The sequence below is a fragment of the Heterocephalus glaber genome, unplaced genomic scaffold, assembly GCF_053883595.1.
Source record: "Heterocephalus glaber isolate CG9 unplaced genomic scaffold, H.glaber_assembly_v1.0 deba00001666, whole genome shotgun sequence".
Classification (NCBI taxonomy): Eukaryota; Metazoa; Chordata; class Mammalia; order Rodentia; family Bathyergidae; genus Heterocephalus; species Heterocephalus glaber.
Window position 1 is genome coordinate 19991497 of NW_028258406.1, and position 19946 is coordinate 20011442.

The 19946-nt window shown below is 35.4% G+C and overlaps 1 protein-coding gene across 4 annotated transcripts in view; it reads right to left on the reverse strand.

Annotated features, from left to right (window-relative positions):
- Nucleotides 1-19946, reverse strand: part of Kpna3 (karyopherin subunit alpha 3) — a 58781-nt gene that overhangs the window by 2637 nt on the left and 36198 nt on the right. For all 4 annotated transcript variants that reach the window (XM_004844152.4, XM_087197352.1, XM_087197353.1 and 1 more), the window contains 14 exons: nt 19192-19281; nt 18976-19005; nt 18800-18852; nt 17941-18036; nt 14247-14332; nt 11807-11893; nt 11283-11452; nt 9892-9936; nt 6046-6177; nt 4936-5064; nt 2384-2488; nt 2220-2291; nt 1912-2074; nt 404-498 (listed from right to left, as the gene is read on the reverse strand). In XM_004844152.4, coding sequence (XP_004844209.1) covers nt 404-498; nt 1912-2074; nt 2220-2291; nt 2384-2488; nt 4936-5064; nt 6046-6177; nt 9892-9936; nt 11283-11452; nt 11807-11893; nt 14247-14332; nt 17941-18036; nt 18800-18852; nt 18976-19005; nt 19192-19281 — 1353 coding nt within the window. The remainder of the gene's footprint in view (nt 1-403; nt 499-1911; nt 2075-2219; nt 2292-2383; nt 2489-4935; nt 5065-6045; nt 6178-9891; nt 9937-11282; nt 11453-11806; nt 11894-14246; nt 14333-17940; nt 18037-18799; nt 18853-18975; nt 19006-19191; nt 19282-19946) is intronic.

The following is a 19946-nucleotide window of genomic DNA, read 5'->3' on the forward strand; positions in this document are numbered from 1 at the left end:
ATGAGCTGAATTAATTTTTTTACCTCTTAGGAGAGACTTCTATATGAATAATCACTTAAAAATATTGGGTAAATGAGTAATAATTTTATTAAGAAATTTAATAAGTTAAAATTGAACACACATTTAAAAACTGTCCCTTTCTTAAGTTCCTGTATCTGCAGATTTATTTAACCTATCTAAGCATACATCATTTCTGTAATTACTATTTATTCACAGTTAACAGATTACAAATGCAACAAGAATTCTTTTAACAACTTAAAACTGTACCTTATATTGAAGTTTTGGACAAAGAGAAATGATTGATGGAGTAGCTAATATAAATATATCATATACTTAGGAAATATAAATGATAAAGAAAATTTGTAGTAAATATGCAGACACACCATATTTAAAATATACTTACATCTTCACCAGAGAAATACTGATCTATGATTTCAAATGCTAATTTATATATATCTTCATTTTCATGTTGCTGCAAAACTTCAATTTTCTCCAAACCTGATTAAAAAAAAACAATTAAGGAGACAGTCATCAAAAGTGGGTGTGCTTTTGTTTTAAAGGAAAGGTGTATTTTAGCTCACAGTTTCTAGAGGTTTCAGTTCATAGTTGGCTGGTTAAAAGTGTGCACATTCTAATTGTGGGAAAATCCTAGGAATTTCAGAACACCCTAACCCCCAAACATGAGAGTCTAAAGAAACAGATAAACCACAGTCAACACTGTACTAATTTCTTCTTCCTTAAAGCCTTCAAAGTACATTGGTCCTTGAGGTAAGCAACCTAAAATACACCTCAACATTCCATTTAACAGATTAAAAAACGGTTGCACAGAGACAGAAAGGGATTTATTTCAGGTAAAAAGGCAAGTTAGTGACAGTACTAGACCTGTGATCTCCCAAGACTGTTTTAATATACTCAGACTCATATGGTAGTTTTTAAGTCTTTGTTTGTTTTGTTATTTTATATAACTACAAAAAATAGTTTTTAAAAAATCATTAATTGATATAAATAGAAGATGAAGTTTTTTGGGTTTTTTTTGTTTTTTTGGTACCAGGGATCGAACTAGGGTCCTTGCGCTTGCGCGGCAGGCAGCAAAACCACTGAGCCAAGTCCCTGGACCAGAAGATGAAGTTTTAAATTTTAAGAACTTTTAAAAAAGTGAATAGCATTCTTATGTCCTATAGTCACAATAAACCTGGGCCAGTAATTTTTTAGAACAGTGATCAGAGAATGCCTTCATTTGTATTTTCAATATATTTACTCCATGCATCAGCTGCATGAATTTATAAATTTAAAACCTGAATAATATTCTTCCGTGCAATATCTTTTGTGACTGTCATGGCAAAACAGTTCCATTGTTTCCCTCCTGCATGCATTCCACCATGATGCCAACTGCCTTGAAGCCTTAATCAGAGGCTGAACAAATAGGGCCACCCTGTCTTGGACTTTCAACTTCTAAAACCGTGAGCTAAATAAACCTCTTTTCTTTCTAAGTGCCCAGCCTCAGGTATTTTGTTGTAGCACTGGAAAATGAACTCAATACAAAGAATATTAGTGTTTCCTAAAAAGCAATGGCAATCAATCATCAGGGGGGTGATTTTGACCACCATCTCAATCTCTATCTCAATCTCAGGAACTAATAGTCTCTGGAGAATCCTTCTGGAATGCTAATATAGCAAGTAAAGAACAGCAATATATTTTGATCATTCAACAAGACTATGTACCCTACTGATTTTCTTTCTAATAAATTACCTTTAAAGGAATGACTATTTTAGAGTTGCAATGCTCAACTACTTTTTTTTTTTTTTTTGGACCGGGGATCAAACTCAGATCCTTGCACTTGCGGGGTAGGCAGCGGAACCACTGAACTAAATCCCCAGCCCTCAATTACTTTTTTCTTTAATCCATTCTTACCTCCACATTCTTCTATTATTTCAGCTATTGTGCTTGCTTCATCACCAGCCATTATCAGAATATTTTTTAGACCATCTAGAACCACCTGAACCACTTGAGAATCTTTTACTGACAGTAAATTACAAAATGGTGGTATCACATTCTGTTGTACAAGGTACTCAACCTAGACAAAGAAGAAATATTTTTATGTTTCTTTTACCCAAAAAGAATACAGTACAGATAAAAAACAATCAGCAACTCCTAAACATGAGAAACTAGTGTACTTTCCAAAAGCAACAACTATGATAGTTACTTTTTTCCAAACTCACCTGATCTTTTCTGCCACTTATTGTTAAATTGCTAATTGCCCAAGCAGCTTCTTTTTGTGTTCCAAAGTCTCCCTGAAGGTTAAAAGGCACAAGATGAATTTTTTATCAGGAATGTCTTAGTTATAACAGATTAGAAGAAATGATGAGCTCATAATCTGACTAACCTTAGCAAGCTGATGAATAATCATAGGGATTAATCCAGCATCTATTACAGCTTGAACTTGTTGCTGGTTGCCTGCTGTTATGTTGGAAAGGAACCATACTGCTTCCTATAATTGGACAAAATACAGGGCACAGTTTTATTTGAAAAAGTATATCTTTTAGTGCTTTTATACGTTTACATATTTAAATATATTTTATATATACAATAACCTGAGTTATGTTAAAAATGATTACATTTAAAAAATGACTTGGTTGTCTAAGATCTCCCATTTAAAATAAATTATACAGAAATTTTCATCTATAAAATCTGTGTCCCATCAACGAGGCATTTACTCATTCAATAACACAAAAGCCTACTGCAAGCTACACATTATTCTAGGCCAGTAATGGCAAACCTTTTATAGAGGTTTCAATGATATAAACAGCTCACTGTAGCATGTGTGCCATAGGTTCGCCACCACTGTTCTAGGCAATTGTAATATGCCAGTGAACAAAACAGACCAAAATCTTCATTCATGCAGCTTACATTTCTGTGCATTAGCTCCCGCTAAATGGCAGAAATAAGTACAAGACTGAGTTTTGGAGTATGTTGTTAAAACTACTACAGTAATAAAGATGAACTGCTTTATTTTAAAAACAGCTATTCAGAAAATACGGTCATCAAGTATTTCATAGAAATTAAGCATCTAACTAGTTTACAATGGGTCTAAATAACAAATACTGTATTAGTGTAACATTAAAGGATTTACAAAGCACAAACAGGCTTACTGTAATATTATTGTCAAATGTGTACCTTCTTTCTCTTCCACAAGTGAAAGAGTTAACTGTAAATTTATTCTACCATCCAACTGTGGTAAGATGTTAACAACTGGTCAATTTGTGTTTAAAGGATATGAGTGTTCTCCTTCCCTCCACTTCCTCCCTTATCCTTTTTGCGATACTGGGGACTGAATCCAGGGCCTTCACATTTAGCTCTTTCCCTCCATTTTTCATTTTGAGACAGGATCTCATTAAGTTGCTAAGTTGCTCAGAGTAGGCTTGAACTTGAAATTCTTCTGCCTTAGCTTCCTTGAGTGCTAGAATTACAGGTGTGCACCACTACACCTTGGCTGCCTTCCTTGTAAGTTCCGTAGATTTGAACATTTTTAAATTAAAATGCTAAGGGGAAAAAATCATGTTGGTAAATTTTACCTGTAGGATCTCACAATGGTCTCAAGATGTAAGTTACAAATTCTCAAGATGAAAAACTTTTCAAGCAACTTTCTGCTTGCTGACCCCGAGTACATAACTGTATGAACCTTTTCCTTCTCCAGGCCAGAATGTCTTTATATACCCCTTTGTCTGGCTTTTTTATTTCCAAGTTTTTTCCAATTATGGAATACACTCAGTCATAAAAATCACCAATATTAAAATTTCTTCAATAAATATAACTGAGAGTCTCTGGTTTCTCTGTATTCACCGGAACAGGTTTATCCACAAAATATAACTTTTGATAATACGCTGTTCTATGAGAATCCAAATCAAATTATAGTTAAGCAAGTATGTAAACATTTATGACATAGAAGAAATGATCAATTCTGCTAGGTTTGAGGAAGGCAGCATTTCAGGCAGATAAAATTGCATTAGAAATGCAAATTAAAACCATAATGAGATACCACTTCAATACCTCCTAGGATGCCTATAATAATTTTTTTAATGGAAAATAAATGCTGGTGAAATATGGAGAGACTGAAAATCTAATATATCGCTGATGGGAATCTAAAATGGTACAACCATCTTGGAAAACATTTTGGTGGTTCCTCAAAAAGCTATCACGGGATTACCATGACCCAGCAATTCCTAGCTATATATCCAGGAAATGAAAAGAAAATGAAAGCAAAGATTCATACAGCTATTTATATGGCTTTATACATAATAACCAAAGATTGAAAACAACCTAAATGTTAATAGGTGAGTGGATATACAAAATATGGAACACACATACAACAGGGTATTTATTCAGCATAATGAGGAATGAACTTTTGATAAATACTACTAAATGGATAAATCTTGAAACTTGTTATGGGAGATACACCAGATAGAAAAACCACAACTAACAATAAATGTGTGTTTTAAGGTTGAAATCTTATATAGAACAACTTTTTATAATCTGGAATTTAGGTACTCCAGCTTAGGGTCCACTCTATTTCTGTAGCAGATTAAATTATGATCTATTTGCTTAAAGAGATACTAGCCAGTCAAGTGGGAGGCTTTTCATGTACTTTCACTAGTGGCTACTAATTTAATGACCGGTGATTTGTTCAATCTATAAAAACGTATGTAGTCTAAAAAAGTATTTTTAAATCCCATGATAATCAGAATAGCAATTATAGGAACCAGTTAAAAGTTAGAACATAAAATTATAGATCACCTTAAAACAATTCTCATCTTAATTGCAATGTTTTTGAAGAAAAAACACACTCAAACATGTAACAATAGAAACAACAGGACAGTTAAAAATGAGATAAATGAAGAGAAAGAAATATAATGGGTGAGGACATTACACATGCCTTACCTTATTTATCTTCTCTTTTGGGTGTGATAAAAGATTTGGGAAGTGTGACAAGACATCACAATTGAGGACAACCTGGGTCTGCTCATCAGTGCCAGTCACTATGTTGCCAACAGCTCTGAGTGCTGCAGTCTAGGGCAGGGATTAAAAACAAATTTTTAAAGTTATTTATCATGAAATTGATTCTGTATTTTTCATAATCCTGAGAAAATTAAAAATGTAAGGAACAACTGATTAATATTTATTCCATCCTTACACAAAGCAATAAGCAGAATGAGCAATTCTGAAATCTAAGCAATAGTCTATGAAAAAAATTGAACTTTATGGAAAAACTGTGAAAAATTGTCAGAAAAAAAGATTGGCCCCACCCCTCAACTTAGGACCTTGCACTTGCCAGACAGACGAGGCTCCACTGAGCTACATCCCCAGCCAGAAAAAAGATTTTTAAAAATAGAAAACTGAAATAAAAACTCTTAAGGTCCCAGTTTTAAAATAGCTATTCATATGTATTACTAATGAGCACACATTTCCAACTAAAAAGTGACTTTAGCAGAAGTGTGATTAGCAGACCTAATAGCCCCTTACCCCTAATCAGTGTCGGAGAAAGACAGGATGTGTAGTTAGGAAGCTATTAAAATTAGTGGGACAAAGAAAATAAACCTTAAACTAAACCAGAGGCTCGAGGGCTCTAGACAGACAAAGGGCAGATTTGAGAGCTGAATGAAAAGAATGTAAAATGAAAGGAATAAAAGAATCTAGCCTAGAATATGCTGTCCACTGAAAGGTGATACTAGAAGAGAAGTCAATTTGGTGGGAGAAGATGATCATTTCATTTCTGTCTGGCTGAAATGGCGATAGAATGCTTGAAGGAATTCTTAGAAGGTATGTCTAAGGGGTCAAGAACAATTGACTATATGGTCTTGAAACTTAGCAAAGGATCTAGGCCTAAGAAACATTTGGACATCAACAAAATCACACTCAGGAGACTAACAGGGAAAGCTTGAGTGAGGATCAGTGCTAACTGTCTTAATTGAAGCCTGGCTGTACTGTATAAGCTCACTGGTTATAGCAAACAATTCTATGTAAGCAAGAAAAAAATTTTAAAGTACGTACTTGAACTTTCACTTCCTGGTGGCTCAGAAGGGGCACAAGAAACGGCACAACCCCTGAATCAATAACCATCTGTATCTGTTCGTTCCCACCATCTGTCAAGTATGACAGAGCCCAAACAGTATCTACAAGAATCTACAAAGTACAAAAGAAAAAAATCATTGGTGTATTTATTTAAATGCTTAAAATACGTATGGTCAGGAGTGATGACACAAAAAGGAACTAAATTTTATGTTTTAGCTTGGCAACAGATACCTATTTACATGCCAAATCTAGTAAGTGCCAGTTATCTTACCTTTCTCACCTCTTAAGACTAGCAAAAATTTAAAATGTACCACTCTTAGGAGAGTTATGTAGGATGTCTTTTTTTTTTTTTTTTTTTTGGTACCAGGGAACAAACTTGGGACCTTGTGCTTGTGAGGCAGGTGGTAGAACCACTGAGCTAAATCTCTGGCCCTGGATGTGTCTTTTATATGCTGCTTGCTGCTGAGAAGGCAAAGTGGCACAACTCTAAATCAAGGAATCTGGCAGTATGTAATAAAATTACAAAAGCATTCATTTTCTGACTTAACAAACCTGCCTCCAGGAATTTACCATGAAAATATACCTCCAATAACATGGAAATGCACATGAATGTTAACTGCCACATTAGGATTTACAAAATTTGAGAAACTCCCTGCCTATCCATAACAGTGAGTATGAATAAACCATGTATACATAAAACCTGTATACAAAGAATCCTGCAGTGTGGAATCCCACTTTGCCCCGTGATGTTTTAGGAGACTACTAAGTGAAATATAACTTTGTTTTCATTAAATGGCCCCTTCTATTAACAGAAAACCATTTTTTTTCCCCGTAAGTAATACACAGAGGGTTTCAATGATATAGTCAAAGCTTCTAGACTGAGATCAGTTAATGGTTTTTGGTGGGAATTCCATGACAGTAACTCAGCCCAGTGGAAGTCAGGTCATAGCAGGACTTGGACCCCTGCAAGACCAACTGCACACTTTTGTACTGTTTTGTAATATACTGCGTCTTTATAAAAAAATGTTTTTTAAAAAACTTTTTAAAAATTTAAATTCACAGCACAAGACTATTGGGCCATTCTAGTTTCCTGTTTTGAGCTGACAATCTTCTTGAAAACTTATAACAATGTAAACCACAGGAATGTCTCTAATAGTTGTCTTGTAAAAGAATAGCTCAGCTAAAGGACTTGCCTGAACTACAAAACAATATCCTGCCTCAAAACAAAAACAAAGGTAGGACTTCCCTGGATCAACTCCTGTGAGGCAAGCTGAGCCTGATAACAATTTCTGTGTAGATCTGACACTCTGTGCTGTACCAGATAATTTCTTTCTTTTTTGGTACCAGGAATCAAACTCAGGGCCTTGTACTTATCAGGCAGGCACTGTTGCCACTGAGCTACATCCCTGGCCCATGTACCAGATAATTTATGTAAATAGCTCAATTTATATAAAAAACACTGCTAATTTGACTCCCACACTGTGGGCCATGCTGTACCAGTCTGAACTCTGGGAAGGGCTGGAGACTGAGTAAGACCAGTCACATGGGCTGTCCATGCCATGTGGTTGATGCCCAACAAAACCCCTGGATACAAGGTTCCAGAGTTCTTCTGACTGGCAATACTTCATACATATTGTTGCACATCATGGTTGAGAGAATTAAGTGTTGTCTGGGAGAGAACAACTGGAAGCTTGCACCTGGTTTTTCTGAAATCCATCCATTCTGCCTATCTTTATTGATTTTAATTTATATCTTTTCGCTGTAATAAATTGTTTGTGTAATAGGTTTTCTGATTTTTGTGAGTTGTTCTAGTGAATCATCAAACCTACAGGTGGACTTGGGGATCCCTAATAGACTCATCACCAATAATCAAGTCTTAGCACACACGTAATCTGCCACAACTGATTAATTTCATTTGTATCAGCAGCAAAATAAACTCAATTTATATCAGATGTTGGCTGACAGTGAAAATTGTGTCATCTCAGGCCATGAATGAATAACTTCAAAAGGACAAGAATACCAGATACTCCAAAATTACTATGATAGCAAATTAACTTTAAGCGACACAACAGAAAGGTAAACAAACACAAACTGACCTGAACCAGTCATCTTTCCCCTCTAGATCTAAGGGTCAATATTTAGGTTTGCTTTAATGCCACAAAGGCATACTGAAATCCAAAACCCACCTAAATGTCTCCAGATCCCAACTCAGCCCTTTCTCCAACATTCTCACTAGTCATCACTTCATGAATTCTTAACTCATTCCATTGTTTTTTTACACCTCTCTTTGCTGCTGTTCGTGTTTTCTGTTGCATCTTACTCTAAAATCCAAGTTAGAAAGCTATTACTCCTGTCTCTTTTCTCTCACCAACAAAATCAAATCTAGCAAATTTATCATCCAAGCATTTCTCAAATCTCTCCTAGCCTTCCTATTACTAATGTCTCAGCTCTATTCACTGGCCCTAACTTTTTCTTATCCTTACCACAAAACTACCACCTGTCTGCCTTACTAACTCTAATCTCCCCTAAAATCTATTCTGTCCTTCAGTAGTATGAGTTATCAATTCAAAATATAAATGTGATCATTTATTCTTTAGTTCTCTATCAGCTATAGAAAAAAAAATATATAACCTAAAGTGGTAGCCAAGAAACCATATTATCTAGAATCTGATAAATTTGTCTTATATTTTCCCTTTTATGTTTCATAATTTATGTTTTCATCACTCTACTTTCATAAATTCCTTTGCTCATTCTTCCTGCTTCCACTGCTCAAATGCAAGGAATTCCTGGGAGTTCTATTTTTAGCCCTTTCTGAAGTACAGCATACCCTATGCAATTTTATTCAATGTCCATATTTTAATCAATATCTTAGATTCTGATAAATCCTACATCTGTATCGTCTTTTGCTTCCTGGAAAGTTCTAGGTTATACTCGATCTCATAACACTCAAAAATTGCCCTCCTCTTACTATTCTTTTGTTGCAGATAACTATACCTGTGTGTAACACATGTATTGCTCCTCTACAAAAAATCTTCAATGACCCCACACTCACTACAAGATAAAGATTCAAAGCTCTGCAAATTAATGTACTGAGTTATTATTTACTTATAATGTATTCTCTAAAACCTCTATGTACTCTCCTGGGTCCTTACCATCTTTCCTTGAGTTCCTGAAATTACTTTAACTTGACAAAATTCTACTCATGCCAGCTGCATGACTTTAGATAAGTTATTTAACTATTTCACTCCTTTTATCTAAATCCATATTAGTAAATAATGGAAATAGAGAAAATGACAGTACCAATCTCACAGGATTTTTGTTGTACCAATCTCATAGGATTTTTGTTAAGAATTAAAAGAATTAACATGAAAAGTGTTTAAAACAGTGTGTGGCACATTTTCAACTCTCAATAAACACTATGTACATTATTATCTTTCTTTCCTTTTTTTTTTTTGGGGGGGGTACCAGGGATTGAACTCAGGACCTTGCGTTTTCGAGGCAGGCACGGTGCCCCTGAGCTAAATCCCCAGCCCTGTACTTTTCTGATTAATATTTTTTGACCATAGTTAAATGAAACTGTAGAAAATGAAACTGTGGGCAAGAGGGAACTACTATACAAAAATTAGCTACATATTTGGGAGCATCTCTAAAGTTAGTGTTTTTGCTGATTTAAGTTATAATCTTATTTAACCTTAACTCAATTTCCAAAAACTATTTATACATTGTAGAAGATTGACAAGTTGATAAAACAGTGTGACACTTATTTAAAAACCGTTCCAGTCCCATCAAGAACAAATTACACATGTTAACTTCTGCTATACTTACATTTATGTCTGTATGATATATGAGGATACATAAAGCTGGCAAAATCTGTGGAAAGAAGATAAACAATGAATAACACTAGAGTTGATGGACATGTCTTTGTAAAAATAACTGACACAAAAAGTAATAAATATGTTTGTAGGAAAGAAAGACAATGTTAAATTTGTTTGAATATCTATTAGGAAAATGAAAATCCAATAAATTCAATCTGAAAAACTCAAAGCATATTTTCAGATGATCAATCAAAATATTCAAGTAAATCTAGCAGAGATTAATGTACCTTAAAGGAAAAAAAAACCTGTTTTCAATAATCTCAAAACATAAAATGTTAAGTGAAAAGAATGGTGATGCAAGTACATAACTATAACTCTGTAAGAAAAGTTACTCTTAAAACTGTCATCATTGTCTCACCTGATTAAAGTGAAAATAACATTTTTATTTAATAAGGTACTTGGGAAATATTAAAGCTTTGACTTTACTTTAGAAAATTACAAAATATAATAGTTGTTTGTTGAATTCGGGCCTTACAGATCTCTCTTTTTTTTTTTGGTACAGAAATTGAACTCAGGGCCTTGGGCTTCTGAGGCAGGTGGTGGAACCACTGAGCCAAATCCCTGGCCCTTACAGGTCTCTTTTTAAAATCTAGAAGACATTTTTATTTTTAAATCACTCCCAGGGTACCACCCTTGCATAACAACAAAAGGTAGCAGATGCTGGCTAAAGATGTGGATTATAAAGATACATAATCAACATTTCTCTACACAATCAAGTGAATAAAAACGTATGACACTCCTACCCTTGAACCAAGGGCATCCCACATGCTAGGCAACCCTCCTAGGAGTTTTAAAACCTCAAAATACTCAGATCCATTTAGACATTAGCTGTAAATAGAAATGCTTTTACTCTGTTTTCATTAGTAGACTTAAAATGAAGTATGTCACACTTTTAAGAACACTAATTTTGTCAGAAATCAATCAGACTTAGGGCAAATTCACTCAAGAACATTTGCATATACGTATACTAGTTTTATTTGTAGCAATCCCACCCTTTAGTATTATACCAACAAAGCAATGCAGTAATAAAACTTTGAAATTTTTTTCTTCCTCTTCCTTACATTTCTTTTCTTGTGTTGCATTTTTCTATTTGAATATTTGGTATGTATTTTTTTATAACTGTCATTTAAAAAATAAACATTAAAATGAACTGACAGTTGTTCATGTGTAAGACACTCAACTTTAGTTTCACAGGAGTATAATTAAATATGGTATGTTACTTAAAAAGTCTCATACCTGCAATGAAATCAGCATATGCATTATTTCATTCTCTGTGTATGAATCCCTAAAGCATAAACATAGGGAAAATATACCATCTGGCCTTTACAATTCTTCATTTACCTCCTGAACTGTCTCCATAGGCGGTGGGGGGTCCTTATTCCTGCAGAGATTTACAATGACCCATGTGACGTTCCGAAGGAAGGTGATGGGAATGGAGGGATTGATGAAGGACAGAAGAGGTTTGACAACTCCCAGTGATATGACATAATCTCTACATTGAGGACCATCACCTACAGAAATGAAAATTGTATTTAAAAAAAAAAATTACATCCAGGATGAGAAAGTTTGAAATGTATGCAATGGCTCATGTTGGGACACTGATGTTCTATGTTTCCTCACCACTATTCAAAGGCATCCAGTGTTGTTTCTCCAGATTTTAATTTGAGGAACACAAATTTAACCTACCATTCTTGATTCAAACTGTGTACCTTTTACACTTATGAGATATCACCTTAAGTTAATATTTATAAGAGTAGTCAACCTATATTAAATTCAGAGGAAACATAGTATGCAATGTATGCCAATGTAGAAAAAAAGTTAATTAAGATTCTCAACTGGACTTTTTAAATCTAAGTGCAACTTACCTATAATGTTTCCCAAAGCCCATACTGCTTGCTCACAAACATTCTGATGTGGTGAATGAAGAAGTCTCAGAAAAAGAGGTACTGCATCTGTAATAAAGAAAAGCGAGTATTTACACTAGCAAAATGCTAAAGAGTTTATAGATTTCAGCCTAAATAAGTTAACTACAGAGTCTGGCACATTGTTGTTGCCCCCATTATAGTTCATTAGATGAATAAATATGGCAAGGATATCTTTACCCTAAAAATAATTTCAATATTTTCCCCAATAAAATGAGAATCTAAAAGGTTGCTATTATAGCATTACCTACAAAAAAAGAAAGGAAAAAGGCAGCACAAAATCATTCTTATAATTCACTTAAAAAAAAGTTCCTACTCCCAACATGTAATCTTAAAGTATATTTCTTTGGGCTGGGAAAGTAGCTCAGTGCACAGTACTTGCCTAGCATGTGAGGCTCTTGGTTCAATCCCAGGAAAAAACAAAACAAAAACCTCATAAGGTTTATTTTATATCTTAAATAATCCATGACTATATATATATTTTTGGTTTTGAGGTACTAGGGATTGAATCCAAAGCCTTTACACTGAGCTACATTTCCAGCGCTTTTTAAAAGTTTTTGGGACTAAGTCTTGATAAAAAATTGCCCAGGCTGACTTGAACTTGCAATCCTCTTGCCTCAGATTCCCAAAGTGCTGGATTACAGGTGTGTAATTCTTACTCTTTACATAAGCCTATACTCATTTCCAGGATAAGCTAGATCACTTCTTAAATTTCAAATCTGAGTTACCTCTAGGATATTTTTAGTTTATCTGTGTACTATTTATATTACTTACTTGATGTTCTTATTAAAATCCATACTGTAAACAGAATTTATCAGTTCAAGTGTATAATACAATATTTTTTAGTATTTATACAGAGTTGCACAGTCACTGCCATAATCCAATTTTATACTGCTATCATCCCCGCTAAAATTTCAAATCTGCAGCCATCACTCATTTAACTCCTCTGCTACCAACTTTCCCAGCCCTGTCAATCATTAAATAAATGCTTCTGTCTTTTGGATTTGCCTATTCTACACATTTCAGATGAATTAAATCACACCATGTTATGGTGTAAACATGAAGTATCCCCTAAAGACTCATGTATTGAGGGCTTGATCCACAATGCAGCAATGTTCAGAGGTGGGGTCCAGACAGGCAATTAGAAGATGAAGGCAACAATCTCATCAATGAATTAACCAACTGATGAGTTTATAGCTTAATGCGCCTTTAAGAGGTGGGGCCCTATCGGAGCAATTAGGTCACTGGGGGCATGCCTTTGAAGAATACATCTCTTCTCTGGCTCTTCTGCTCTGTGTTCCCTGATGCCATGAGTTGAGCAGCTTTCCTCTACCACATCCTTCAGCCATGAGCCAAAATAAACCTTTGCTCTTTGAAGTTGTGCATGTCAAGTATTTTGTCCCAGAAATGGAAAGTGACCAATACACACTGAATGTAGTTTTTTGCCTGGCTTCCCTCTTTTAGTATGTTTTTCATCAATGATGTACAATGATGTAGCAGGCATCAGTACTTCATTTTTGACTTCTGAACAGTATTCCACTGCATACACATCTTGTTTACCCACTCATCAGATAATGGACATTTGGGTTATTCATGAATAGTGATGCTATAAAAATTTGTATATAACTCTTTTTGGCGGGTACCAGGGATCGAACTGGGGACCTTGAGCTTATGAGGCAGGCGGCAGAACCACTGAGCTAAATCCCCAGCCCAGTATATAACTCTTTGTGTGGACATATTTCATCCCTCTTGGTTTCTCCTAAGAAAATTGCTGGGTCACACAGCAACTATGTTTAACCTTCTGAAAAATTGTTTTGCAAAGCAGGTATAACACTTTACATTCCCACCAGCAACATATGAAGTTTTAACTGACCCATTTTTATAATTTCACTTATCACTTCTGTAAAATATCAGACCAGTATCATTTATCAGAAATAGAAAACAGTCAAGAAATAAATCATAAAAACAAGGGCTGAGGATTTTGCTCAGTGGTTCCACTGCCTGCCCTGCAAGTGCAAGGACCCGAGTTCAATCCCCGTATCAAAAAAAAAAAAAAGATTTTGTTAAAATTTACTTTCAAATTTCTATTAAAGCCCCATTCTAAAATCTGTTCCCTTGCTGTTACCACTAAAACCAAACTGGAAATTTATTATAGGGATATGTCAGTTTCTGTCACCACATCAAATAACTGTAAGCCACTCTTATGGTAAGCACAATTTAAACTATTTAATGATGGATTGATAGCCATGTAAAAGATATCAACCATCAAAGTAATAAAATTACATTTTAGAAATTTTATAAGATAAAATTCAGTTTTTAACAAAGCACTTCCCTGCTATCATTTTTTTAAAAGTTCATACAGTAAGGAATTTAACTGACTTACTGGACTGTACAACAGCTTGAGTCTGTGCAGAAGTTCCTGATGCTATATTGGTTAATGCCCAAGCAGCTTCAAACTGTAATGAAGGACTGTAAAAATAATAATAATAATAATAATGAATTAGTTTTTAATTTTTAATTTTTTGGGGGGAGTAGTTTGAGACAAGGTCTCACTATGTAGTTTAGGCTGGCCTTGAACTCATTATGTAGCCCAGGCTGGTCTTGAACTTGCAGCGATCCTCCTGCTTCAGCCTCTGAAGTGCTAGGATTCTAGGTGTGCACCACAACACCCAGAAAAATTCTTACTTTAGATATATAACTACCTCCAAACTTTATAAACCTTAGATTTATGACTATCTCTGTCTTGAATTTTACACCAACCGCCTGCCACAATTCTCTACCTGCGTATCTCACTGCCTTCTAAAGCCAGTCACTATAAACCTCTTTATGTCCATTGCTATTTGAAACATTTAGCCAATCACCATGTCTCGTCTCCCTCTTCTCCCAGACAAAACATCTAATCAGAGAGTCATGATAATTTTACCTCCTAAATATTTCTTACTCCAGATTCATCCTTAATATCACTGTGCTACCTGAAGCCCTCATCATCACTTGAGTCACTCACTGCCACAGCCTCTATGCTAGTCTCAAAGCTATGATGCCATCTGACTCCACTCCAATATTCATCTATACTACATACTGAAGCTATTGTAAAGCTGCGTATTAGGTTTTCAAAGACAGGTTTAAAAAGGCAGGCACTGCTGGATGTAGTGGCACAGGCCTGTAACTTCAGCACTCTGGGAGGCTGAGGCAGAATGATCACAAGTTTCAGGCTTGTTTGGGTAACTTAGTGACTCAGCAAAATCCTGTCTCAAAATAAAAAGGGCTGGAAGTCCTGGGCTCAATCTGTGCATGCGTGTGTGTATGGGACAGCTTAAAAAATAAGTATCACAGGCAGAACACTTTTAATGTACACTGATAATAAGGATTAGGATCAAGAAGAGTGAAGCTATGAAGACATAAAAAAATACAGGCTGCGTGTGTGCGTGTGTGTGCGTGTGTGTGCGTGTGTGTGTGCGTGTGTGTGTGTGTGTGTGCGTGTGTGTGTGTGTGTGTGTGTGTGTGTGTGTGTGTGTGTGTGTGTGTGTGTGTGTGTGTGTGTGTGTGTGTGTGTGTGCTAGGGTTGAAGAGTAGGAGTTAGTGTTTTTGGTCTGGTTTGGTACCGGGGAATGAACTCGGGTCCTTGAAGAGTAGGAGTTAGGAAGGTGTCTCAAATCCTAGGCTTTGGAAGTTATAACTTATTCTATAGACATACTAAGGACAAAGTGCTATTGAAAAGGGAAATAATGACAATAATCTTAGAAGAATGTTTTTTTTTTTAAGTTAAAACCTGGAGAGACCTGATAAAAGACCTGTTAAAAGGAGGGCCAGGGATTTAGCTCAGTGGTGCCACCGCCTGCCTCACAAGCTCAAGGTCCTGAGTTTGATCCCTGGTACCAAAAAAGGGGGGTGGGGGGCCTGGGGATGTAACTCAGTGGCACCGGTGCCTGCTTGGCAAGCGCAATGTCCTGAGTTTCATCCCTGGTTTCACAAAAGAAATAAAAGGAAATTATATACACTGTTAGGAAAAACAGATAAAAGAATATGAATTCCCTTAAGTGAAAACCAGAGAAGGCGGACAAACAGCCAGCAAAAGAAATAAATGGACAATAAAAGGAAAGATGACAAATAAATGGTATATGGTACCCTAGACTGGAAGAAGAAAGAGTTATTTAGCTGATTTACCAAAATACTGGAAATAGGGGCCATAAACAAGAAAATGGGAAGATATGAAAAATAAAATTAAAAAGCCAGGGAGTCTTCTGAGATGTCATGTCAAATGAAAGAAGACATAAAAAAATATAAATGAACAAATTAACAACAAACAAACATTTATTATGAACTTTAAATTGTACAGATTATTTCCATTCCTCACAACCACCTATTTTTACAGATAGGGTATCTGAGGCTCAAAAACCATGTGTTTTGGTCAACAGCAACCCCTGGGGTTTTTTGAGACAGGGTCTTGCTATGTAGTTCGGACTGGCTTTGAACTATGTAGCCTAAGTTGGCCACAAACTCACAGTGATCCTCCTGCCTCAGCCTCCTATGTGTTAGGATTACAGATGTGCATCTCCACATCCAGCACAACCCCTGGATTTAAACCAGGGTCTAAAGTCTATGGTCTTGTACACTGTAATACAACTTCCCATAAGAAATCCATAAAGTTTTACTTAAACCACTGGCAATTTTTATTCTCGCTCAGGGTAGCAGTTATACTGGTCTCTGTTCTATAATTATTCATTAAGCTGTATATATTTTAGAGTACTTTTCTTTATATATTCCATTTCACAGATACTCTCACACAAATGAGTCTATGCCAAAGGCTGAAAAGAAAAAGAAGAAAAAAACAGAAAGGGGGACCAACAGAAAGGGGGCTCTAAAGGTAGGACAGAATTTATTTTTAAATAGCTGAAATAAAACTTATCCTTTTATTTAAATGAACCTTGTTATGGAAAACACAATAGTATTAAAAAGCATTAACGGTGTACATGTAGGCAATGGAGAGGGATGTGACACAAGATGGAAGCAGAAAGTATTTTCAAATACTAACAACCCCTAGTGGCAAAAGTTATATATCACAATTTTTACCTGGTCTACCGAAAATTCCTTGGGCAACATTTAGCAAAACATCCAAATTTCAGTCTAAATGCTCTTAAATACAAAAATAGCATTTATTTTAAAGCATTTTGGAGTTCAAGCTTATACAGTGGTATGTTAGTTTACAAACTTAATTCTTTCACGATTCTGGTTGTAAACCAAACTGGATAAGAACCAAATCAAATTCAATGGTTAGGTTCAATGTTGACCTTATGGGGAAATTTGATTCAGTTCTCATTCAGTTTGGTTTTTGATCAAAATTGTAGCAAGAATTGAGTTCATTAATCAAGGTACCACTTTATTCTCCCCAGTTAATTCAAACTGATGAAGTTTGAGACACACCCCTGAGGTATCTCTAAACACAAATGGAAGTGAAGCAGTACCTTAAGATACCAAGCAGTGGTGCCACCCTTGCCTTGCAAGTGCAAGGTCCTGAGTTCGATTCCCGTACCAAAAAAAAGATACCAAGAGGCAATTATCCCCTTCTCATAAGTACAATCTGCCCCTTTACTACTCCAAACAAAAAGAATGATATCAGAAATTAATCATGGCTGGAGTTCTATTAAAGACTACACAGAGTATCAGTGATCAGCTGGAATAGTCCAGGTATATAAGAGCCACTTACATCTGGAAACTCTTTATATTGATTAATCTATATATAGACTCATAACCAAAGGGTGACTCAAATACTATTTGGGTTGTTTCAACATTATTACTGCTAAAAAAAATCACCTTAATAAAGAGCGTTAAGAGTGTTATTTGAGATAAACTAAAACAGGTATTTCCTAGGAGCTAAATATTTTTTACAAAATATAGTCTTCAGAAATTAAAAATATAAGTACTTCATGTCTGCTAACTATGATCACAGAGTAAGAAAATTACACAAAAGTACATAATTATAAAACTTAATAAATAAATCAAAAACCAAATTGAACATACTTTTAAAAAATCACAAATTTTAACTGAAAAAGTGAATAGGGAATTAAATCCATACTTACTTATCATCCCTTTCTAAACATTTGACTAGAATTGGTAAAATCCCAGATTTTATTAGGTCATCAATCGGTGGGTTTCTGTCACTGGATAACAGTTTTCTGTAAAAATAAGAAATAAGAAATTAATTGCTATATATTTTCTAACTATGAATACAAATAATAATGTACTTCTAGACAAGTGGTGGCAAACCTATGGCACACATGCCACAGTGTGCATGCAGAGCCCTCTCACCCCAGCAGCTCAGCACCAGATAACAGCTTTCGGGGGCTTGGTGGGATGGGGGCGGTGGGGACGGACGACAACAGGGTCTTGCTATGTAGCCCAGGCAGGCCTCAAACTCATGGCAATCCTCCTGCCTCAGCCTTCTGAATACTAGGATACCTGGCAGGTGCCACCACACCCAGCAACAGTTGTTTTTTTCTCAACTAAAACCTCAGCACTCAAGTTTAATTGCAGTGTTGGCATTTTGCAATAAGTAAGTGTTTAGGTTGCAGTTTGGGCAGTCTCTAAAAGGTCTGCCATCTCTGTCCTGGACTATCAGCTAAAACACTTTAAATATAACATAATTATGGGCCTGGAGTGGTGGCACAAGCCTGTAATCCCAGCACTCAGGAGGCTGAGGCAGGAGGACTGCTGCAAGTTCAAGGCCAGCCTGAACTATATAGCAAGATCCTGTCTCAAAAAAACCTAAATATAGGGCCGGGGATTTAGCTCAGTGGTTTCATCGCCTGCTGCGCAAGCGCAAGGACCCGAGTTCGATCTCCGGTACCAAAAAGAAAACAAACAAACAAACAAAAAAACCTAAATATGTACATACATACATACAAACATGATTCCTCCTCTGGAAAAATTAGTATTTACCTTGCTGCCTGGACAGCACTCAACTGGACCACTGGGTTATCACTTGTGGCATTCTGCAACACCAAATGTAAATTTCAGAAATTTTAAAAAAAACAAAAAACTTTCAAAACACTTCAGTATATGTGCTGCCGAAGCGAGCACTTTCAAAACACTTCAAATTGAGATTAATAACATACCTGCAATATAGCTTCTAGTGTTACATTTTGCTTAAAAAAAAAAAAAAGATAGTTCAGTAAAGTTTATTAGCAAAACCACATTTATTAAATATTCTACATGTTAAAAGCTGATTATGCCTTAATTATCATCATAAAATTGGTCTTATATTAAAAATGAAACTCATGGTTACTATAAAAATGATTTTAAAGATACTTTATGAAAACAAGGTCACTTACTGCTTTAAAATCAGCATCAACATCAGAATCTTCTAAACTTTCTTCTTGGGGAACATTTCTCTTTTTCAGTAAGTGTTCATCTCTTTTGTTCTAAAAGGCAACCAATAAATGCTTAAGAACTCATGAAGGCTGTTGTTAGTGAGAAATCTATTAAAATTATTTCATCTTTATTCAGCAATGATGAAACAAATATTGAATATATGAAGATAATATTAATTAAATGTATGAATTGCAAATTAATGTAATGGCCAAATTCTGGCTTTGGTAACAAAATTAACTGGCTAACAGTCTAGCCTTTACACACACACACACACATACACACACACACACACACACACTTCACTAAGCATTAACATTACTTCCTAATCTTTACTGAGAATTTAAATTTGGGGACGCAGTATTATTATCAGCATATAGCAAATACATTTCAACTAACATGTCATCTTAATCTACTTATGGCTAACAGTTGCCTGGAGCAATTTATTAAGAAGCAAATTTAACAGGAAAAGTTCAAGGGTTGTGTATTACATTGTGTACATGTATACTTGCTGGGAATGTGGGGAGTGTGAATTCATTAAAATAAACGTTACTTACTTGCCATCATCTCAGATTTAACACATTCACCCAGGGGCATAATTCATATGTCTTACTTCTGGGAGGCTTGAGCCATAGGTAGTACACACATGACTGTCCCATTGGGTGGCTTTTATTAATTTTATTAGTAAAAAGACCAATAAAAGTGATTAGATCTGGGG